We start from the raw sequence: 8,947 nt of genomic DNA on the forward strand, positions 1-8,947 counted from the left end.
TGTGTCGCCGCTCCCGACAGCACAACACCGGCAGCCTATGATCCAGCATTTCCACCGCTGAGAGCTCCTACCAAAGTCCACAACGTCGCCTGCCCCTCAAACACTTGAACTTGAGAACACGTCCCTAGCGTCCGAGGCCGAAGACGTGAGGTACCATAAGTCAATATCATGGAAACACCTACAAGCAGTGAAAGAGAAACATTACAGTACACAGCTCCCCCTTGAATATAGAATACAACGCAGAGGCAGCTGGCAGACACTAGCATCATTTACATAATTAAATCGCTGTACTTGAAAAGAGTGAAGCTGATCAGCTTATTTACGATGACTGCTGCCGCTGCACAGATATGAAGCCAATGGGCATATAATAGTTAGCATTCACGCATAATTCACAAAAGGATAATATTTGATTATATTAATTAAGATATTCAGCAGCTGTTAATTGGCTCCATTGAAGAGTAAGTATATTAAGGACCTACATCAGTCCTCTACCGCTGTTTCGTTACGGTACGGCAGAAACACACTACTATGTTACATCTGGCATCACTACATAGATGGTGGAACGACGGTACACATCCGGAGCATTTCAACACAGTGCATGATAATATGGCCTCAGCTATCTAACAATGTGATCTGTTGGATATGGGAGGAATAAAAATCCCGCATTTTAGGCATGTAATAAAATAAGATACAGAATCGTATTCACTTAATATTCCGTTATTTTAATGAGACTTTATTGCTTATAAATTTACATAGCGTTACATGCAAAGAATAAGGAGCACATGATTATTGATGTTGAAATGAATATAGGCAGAATATCACACTGTTCCCATTACATAACAAAGTTATCAGATATCTTTGTATCCGCAAGATTCACTGAGACACCCCCTGCTCGATGGAGGGGTTTGTTTCTAGAAGTCTAAAAGTGCTCGATCTCTTTCGACATCTACACTCTCGGAGATTCTTCACTGAGCTAGTAAGCGACATCAATTCCGGAGATAGATCACGACAGTATCACTCCTCTATGATCTACCTATAGCAGTAATCTATCCGCTGTGCTAGCTCTTCCACTCCCCTTAGAGACAAGAGATCTACACCTTCGTAATTCGCGAGTTACTACACATGCACCTATCACATCATTCATTCTTACATACTCGAGCAACACATGCAGGCAATGAGCATACGCATATACTTAATCATAGACTCGGACAAAACTCGTTCACAGTATGTACACTCGACGAAAAAGCACCGATTAAGTTTCTTTACACTCTCTCGCTATCATTTATATCACACACTAGAGCGTACAACAGACTCTTAGAGACTGTCTCATGTTATCATCCCATAAAAACAGGATGCATATGTACAAGACCAACTAGCAGGCGCCAAAATCGCTGATTACCGAGAGTGCTCCATAGCGCGATTAAGACCGCCTGCGCCTTCAGAGGACGCTTCATATATGACGCTCGCGGAAAGCCTGGCTCGGCGCTTTCTTCTCGCAGTCGAGTCTAGTCCATCATGCTTAGCACTTCCTCTCGCCTCTACGACAGTCGTGCCACACGCGAGCGCATAGCCCTGTCTGTCTCATATACTCCACGCAGATGTGATCACTGATCCTGCACTTACCTCGGTACACATGCGAAGATCTTATTATATAGATACTCATCATCTTCCTAGAGCTAACCTCACAAACTTTACATGTTATATGACTTAAGATGACTCTCATAATTCAAATCCACGCATCATTACATTCATTCACCACCCACTGCATAGATACGTACTAGAGCACAAACATCATTGCATATATCCCGTCTAGCATCTATATTACAGTCATTCTCACGCTAGTCCTCCCAATGAGCTGCCACTTTGATATGTCATTGTCAGCATTACTCTTCCATATCGTTGCTCGCCCGAACACAAGCGAGAGCATCGATCATCACATACTCACATGACATAGATGAGATCACCCGAAGTAAACACGGACATAGCGAAGACAGGACAACCCAGCAAGCGACAGTCAGCATCATCGCTCACGCACAGCTCCGTCCTGTGTAAAGTACACCCTCTCATCACTCCGATCGACCGGCGGCGGCGTCCCACAATGCTCCCCCCACATCTCCCGCCTACCGGCCCGCTGCGCTTTTCTTAAGTCGCGCGTCTGACCACACTTCTGGCCATCTTCAACGAGAGACCAGAGACACCGTACTCTTACAAGAGCAGCGATAGACGATCACCGACTGAACAAAAATATATTATATCCTGCTGTGCAATAATTTTTGACTTTTGTTACAGTATACGGACACGTCATCATACTCTTTTTTTGGTTCACTAGGCGAGATCTTGTCCCCCTTATAATCATCGACACTCTATCCCAACACTAGGTGGAATATAGCAAGTTAAGCCTAATTGGCCACCGTTCAATCTTCTCACCATTCACACACAATGAACAAAACGATAACCGACTAAAGACAACTCAAATCTGGTATAAATTACAAATAATTAGATTGATGCTTTCCCATAAAGTAAATTAATACGGGTAAGACGGTACGGGCGTGCTAAGCCTGACCCAACCCCCCCCCCTTAACCACCCGTGTCGCTGCACAAGCACACACAGAAACACTGATTCATACCCACACATTTCCCTGCTTTATGTAAACCCAAAACATCTGCTCCTGCCAAGAGAGCTTTGAGAAAACACTCGCAAAAAGTACCTGCAAATGGTTTGTGTATTTGCGGAATAGGAATAAGTTAGTGTCACTTGTAATTAGCCTGTTTCAAAATAAAGCGCCAGTATTGGCCTGAGAACAGACATACAAAGTAACCATTCATACATGAGGCTCTCCCTCCCTCCAACCCTTCTCAGCTTACTGACTAGATTCCCATGTGTTCAGGGCATGATCAGAACATATTTTCATACTACGGCAAATTCTAGATTATTCTGGTAGGCATTAGCTCTAAGGTTTCCACACATCAATTTCAGCATGTCCAAGCCTTCCTCGGTTTCATACTGATCTGTCCCTGAATTAGCTTCGAACCGCATGCAAATGTCATCTACATGGTTCGGCTTGAATTATAGAAGACAGACGCAAAACAGTTTTGCTTTCCGTGACTTTATGGACAGATATTTGGCCTTAATTTGAAATCTGAATCTGGATTTCTAACACCTAAAACAAGCTGTATGTCTCCACCTACTCCCCTCACATCCATACCATCGGGGCTCGTTGCGAAGAAAATGAAAAAGAAAGGCCCTGGCAGTCAAAAGCAATTAGATTCACATTTCTACAAATGTTCCAGTGAATAGAAACAACTGGTTTCAAAATGGTCTGATTCCACAAGCCGGGCCTCCACGCCTAACCTCTGTACGCTCAATTGGAAAATCATGCAGGCTGTCTTCATCTTGGCCGTGTGCTTAAGCGCTCGTATTGTTAGTAATTGAACTGCCTATCTGACCAAGTAAACCCATGACCGGTGCAAGCCAGCTGCTTTTCTCCAGGGTTCATTATTCTGGATCCAAACCAGCTACAGATGTTGATCATGTGTTTTGTTTTTGTAATGTGAAAGTAATGAAAGCTTATTATTTAAAGCTCGTACACGAAGGATTTTATTTCCTAATTCTTTCCTCTCCTTTTTTTCTTCCAGTTCGACAAATACACCCCCAAACTGGACAATCCATTCATCAGACATTCAAACGTGAGTTTCTTTTTGTCATTCTTATTCAAATGTGTTATTTGCATTTGGCAAATCAAATATCTGACATATTTGAATGTTGCCCGAGAGCGTTTCTGACGATGTGTGTGCATACGAGTCCTACACGTATCTCTGCTTGATTTTGTTTTGTGTCCTTTTTTTTTTATATCTCGCGTCCTCCTCTTTCCTCCCCAGTTCTTCCCCTCCTACCCCCCCACCATGCCAGGCATGCCCCCGATGCTCCCACACTCAGGACCCTTCAGCTCGCTGCAAGGAGCCTTCCAACCCAAGGTCAGCCCCACACCCCCACCCTCAGCCTGTACACCGCTGAAACACCCACTCAATGCTTCATAAGATGACATGCAGTCGAGTAAAGTCACCCTTTTATCAGCATAGAAACATATTTTAAATTTCCTACTGCATGTAAAGAGTGGCTGTACGCACTTACTTTCACTAGAGCAACTCATTTAGCAACCAGAGGCTATATATAGTAGTAGTAGTTTTAAGTTCAAATTCAAATGTTATGCGTTAAGGAACAAAATGGCCATAAGAATGACATACCAATTTCATGTCTGGGACGATACATTTAAAAAATGGGTCTGGTATAGAACAGAAAACATTACTTATGAACCTCCTGTGAGACGTGAAATGTATTTATAAGAAATAGTTATGTTTTCATCTAAAAGCGCAGATAAGACAATGAAGTAATACGTTTAAAATAAAAGGCCCTATTTAGCTTTTGGGTTTTCCCTTTCCTGTCATGTGTTATAAAGGCTTGTGTGCATACCATGTAAATGGTCTGTGAAGGCTAGAAGTGAGTTTCTCTCCAATAAAAAAAAAAGACCTTCTGTTTTCTGTCTTTGGTTGACAGAAGCAGCAGAGCTTCATCCACCAAAGATCTGAACAAGATTGTAATAAATCTCACCCCATCCCATTTAAATCCACAAATCTATCTATAATACTCTGTCAGACCTGACTGGACCTGAACTGATCTAAGACAGGCCAGGCCACAGATGAGAAAGTGATGTTTAGGAGAGTGAAGGGGAGAATATGCAGAGGCAGTGTAGGATGTGAGGGGAGGGGAAGGGGTGAGGAGGGGTGTGAGGAGTCTGTCTGGCAGATGCCCAGCGGCTGTGACCCGGTGTAAGCCACCAATCAAAGCTGGCCTAAATCCGCTGGCCCGGTTCCCAGGGGGCTCTGTCGTGGAGGGGGCCCTTTTGTGGAAGGCCCCTCCAGATGGTTCTTGGAACAGTCTTATGTGTCCAAAGCCCCTGCTAAGTATTCCTGGAGAGTAGCTAGGGAGGGGGCGCTTGGGATGTGTGTTTGTTAGTGTGTGTGGGGGGGGGGTCACCCTGCCGGATCTTCTTCTCCGTGACGTGTCGGGATGGATTAATAAGGCTGATCTAGGCACTCCAAAGACTTAGAGATGGGGGGAGATGTGTTTCTCTGACGCGGCTCAGCGCCTGCAGCATCTTCTCAGTTTGATCTACTGACATCAGCCAGGCAGAAGCAGTCGCTGAGGATTAGTGAGCTGTGCTGTAGGAAGGTATAGGGTTACAGGGAAGCTAGCACCACTATAGTGTCTTACAGTGTTTTCAGTTTCCCGTGTTTCCATGCAACGCGTATCAATCTTGTTTGTTTGTACTGTGTATCCGTGCAGAATATAGTTCAAAGCTTCGTTTCATAACGCTGACATTCGTTCTCTAAATGATCCTTCAAGCACGTCTATTCATTACAGTTTATTATATTTCATTAAGCTGACGTTTTTATCCGAAGCGCCGCACAATAAGGGCAATCAACCGTGAAGATACAAGCTATAAACAGCGAGTACATTAGCTGTCAATAAGCAAAAACATTTGTTGACTACAATACATATATTAATGTATTCATTTTTTTGTATCTGGTTTCTGCAGAGTAACAGATAACAGTGAGGCTACAATAATACAATTAGCATAACACTAGTAGATAAATACATTTCCCTCTCATGGGATTCAAACATTTCCAATAAATCAAAATGTATTCATAAAAAACAGAGGTAATCCTTTTCTAAGTTCACAATTAGTCTTTATCTGCTGAATATTGTCAGATGTGTGGACTTCAGCGGTTGAACAAATTAATTTCCACTGCAATCCTCAAGGTTACATTCATTTCATAAAGTTGATTTAATACAGAAAGAGGAACTGTGACGACAGATATTCAAAGCGTCATTCTCAAACCCCCCCAAAAAAGTCTTAAAAAATAGATTATGAACGCCTTGGAATACATATCCTGTTTTTCTTTAAGCTGTCTGATCTGTAAATGTTGAGTTTTTTACCGTACATCTAACCATGTTTCTGTTTCCTTTTGCCTCTCTTTCCATCAGTCATCTAATCCCATTGACGTTGGGGGACGTCCTGGAGCAGTACCTCACACACTCCTGCAGAAGGATCCACGGGTAAGCATCGATAGCATCCTGAAACAGTCTGTTTCTTTTCCTGTTGTCCACCCTGTATGTGTCTCAAAGAGATGTGGATGCATGGATTTGCAAAGAGACACTCAGTATTAAATGAAGAATCGAAACACTGTTGATTCTTTAAGCCTGCAGAACTGCATATCCGCTTTTTATATGTGTTGTTTACGTTATTGATTGTCCATTCGTCCATACAGATATCAGATCCATACAGGACATCCGTCAGGGTAAGTGGTTGTCTTGTCCATCTTCTGTAAAAAATGTTTCATCTCTCTGGCCAGGCCACAAAGTCTAAAACTGCAAATTCTTCAAACACTCCTGATCAAGGAAGTTCATGGTTTTGGCTGAATTTAAGGGTAGCTTTGAGGTCTCATTGGGCTGAAGTCAGGGTTAGATTTTTCTTAATCCGTTGCCTGGTTGAAAAATTCTGACGAGTTCCCACTTTGTAGTTTGGCCAGAAAATCTCAATGCCAGAATCCATTTTTAGCTCCTTATATCAAAGCCAGCAGGCTAACCTCAGTTTCTCTCTAAATTTTTAGAAACCTGGCAAGTGGTGCGCAGTGCATGTCCAGATCGCATGGCAGATCTACCACCACCAGCAGAAAATGAAGGTGCGTGACACGGATAACGATGTCTTTCAGGAATCCTGCTGTCATGTAAAACCAGAAACAGTGTATTGGGTAAAGGAATAAGTGAGGCTTGTCATGTCATAGTTGGATTGTTACCTGTAAGATAATTTCTTGGTGCGATGACGGATACAAAAATGCTGTTAAGGTTAATAATGATAACAAAGGCTTTCTGCATGACTCAATGCATTTAAATAGAAATAGGCCGATCAAAAACCACGACATTTATAGCACATAATCAGTATATGTGGTGCAGTGATTACTTATTTGTGGAGGCCGACACGGAAGTTAGCATCGCAAGAGCTCCCTTGTACAAACAACAATGAGATTTTTACATAAAAATTCACAATATTGCAGTAAATAAGATCTGTGGCAAACACACGTTTATGATACTTCCACATTTTGTTCAGCAGGATCATTTCTGCACCTTAACACCACTTAATAGCATAAAGCATAATTGCAATCTCTATAAGTAAAAAGCTAAATTAAGGCTATAAAGGAACTCCCACTTCAAATCAACACCGCTAAGCTAAAGGCGGCTAACTCTCCGCATGATGAGTTTTAATTGTCTCATTTTGCCACTTGTTAGCAACCGCTGTTTTTAAGACATGTATAAAGCTTCAGTCAAATGAAATTGCCAGAAGTAAAAAGTTAAAGTTAAGCTATTAAAGAACAACATCCTAGTCGCATGTCTACTTATCACCAAAGCTAAGCTAAAGGAAGCTAACTTTCTGCTTGATGACGTTTAGGAGTCTCATTTAGACACATTAACAACCACTGTTTTAAATCCACCAGTGGGGTATTTACTGACATATGTTATGTTGTAGAAGCAAACATGAAACGCTCTTAAGGTAGTGTTTGCCACAGATATTATTTCAGGAATTTCACAAGAACACATTGACTTTGAGACGAGGGAACAGGAAGTCATAAATGCTAACTAATTTCCGTGTTTTAGGACTCAATCCTGCACCTTATGTAATTGTATTGATGATTGGGACACAGACAAAAATATTTGTGTGGAGGATGGTGTGGCCTCGCCATGGAGATCCTCTGCTTATGCCAATGGTGTCGGCCATTATTGGGCTTTGAACCCCCGTAAACAATGATATAGTTTTTCTAACCAATACATATATTTGTATAACACTGTTAGCTACAATTTTAGACATGGAGCCATTGTTGATGTATCTGTCTTCCTCTGATCTCTCACTAAATGTAGCTGAGGATAAATCCTGCCTCTGGAAACGTTTGGTTCTGTCTAGACACCTAATGTCCTTTCTTTGTCTCACTCTGCTTCTCTCTTGACTACAGCAAATGCAGCTGGATCCTCACAAACTAGACATGAATGGGAAGTTGGACCTGTTCAGTCGCCCCCCAGCTCCTGGAGTCTTCCCAGGGTTTCCATACCCTCACGACCTGGCACGACCCCTCTTCTCTTCCTCAGGTCAGTAAGGACTTTCCAATGCATGGTGACAACACAAATTATTCAAAACACTCAAATGATCCCTTCCAGTGCCATTTTTGTCTTTATGTAAATTAGTGTTTTTAGCTGCAATTACTCCGTCACCACTGTAATGAACTGGCATCGGGTTTTTGTTTTTTCTCCCTCCTCTCCTGTAATGTTCACTTAATTATAGTGCTTTTGTAGCAAATGTTTTGCCAGTAAAGGGAGACAGATATGTCTATGAATATGGATGACTCTCAGTGAGGTAATTGACTGATTTGCCCTGCGTTGGAGGGCAACAGAGAGGCGAAACAGCCTTTGACTGGTAATTATGCAGTGGTGTGTCAGAGGCACTGCTGTAATTGGTTCTTTCATTAACAATTCATGGAATATGTGCCATGGTAACAGTGTTTCGTGAAAGAAGCCAGCTTGTTGCACAGTCAGGAAATGACCCCAATAAGCAGCTATAGACTCACGTGAGAGCTAAATATCAATAGCTCATTTGCTCAGTGGCAGCATCCTCTAGCTTAAATGTATATCCAACAAGATTCGGATGCAGAAAATATGTGTTAATATAAACTCACATTTACATTTTTAGTAGTTTCTGTAGAAGAATACTTACATGTTCTCTCTGCATGTCCACTTAGAGAAAGTATAACTGGATAATAATAATAATAACACTGTTATACCCTCTCTTTTCTGATAGGCCCAGGCCACCCCGCCCCCTCTCCTTACGGCCATGTCCCC

General features: G+C 42.2%; 1 protein-coding gene across 1 annotated transcript in view; it reads left to right on the plus strand.

Annotated features, from left to right (window-relative positions):
• LOC104967706 (autism susceptibility gene 2 protein-like) overlaps positions 1 to 8,941 on the plus strand; it is a gene marked incomplete at its 3' end in the record, with an annotated part of 13,137 nt that extends 4,196 nt beyond the window's left edge. Inside the window, exons 3-9 of the mRNA XM_010797221.1 lie at positions 3,637 to 3,687; positions 3,880 to 3,975; positions 6,047 to 6,118; positions 6,331 to 6,360; positions 6,673 to 6,744; positions 8,068 to 8,200; positions 8,907 to 8,941. Of these exons, the coding sequence (XP_010795523.1) occupies positions 3,637 to 3,687; positions 3,880 to 3,975; positions 6,047 to 6,118; positions 6,331 to 6,360; positions 6,673 to 6,744; positions 8,068 to 8,200; positions 8,907 to 8,941 (489 nt within the window). The remainder of the gene's footprint in view (positions 1 to 3,636; positions 3,688 to 3,879; positions 3,976 to 6,046; positions 6,119 to 6,330; positions 6,361 to 6,672; positions 6,745 to 8,067; positions 8,201 to 8,906) is intronic.
• Positions 8,942 to 8,947: the final 6 nt, after the last annotated feature.

This window comes from Notothenia coriiceps, unplaced genomic scaffold (genome assembly GCF_000735185.1).
Source record: "Notothenia coriiceps isolate Sejong01 unplaced genomic scaffold, NC01 NC01_scaffold00037580, whole genome shotgun sequence".
NCBI lineage: Eukaryota > Metazoa > Chordata > Actinopteri > Perciformes > Nototheniidae > Notothenia > Notothenia coriiceps.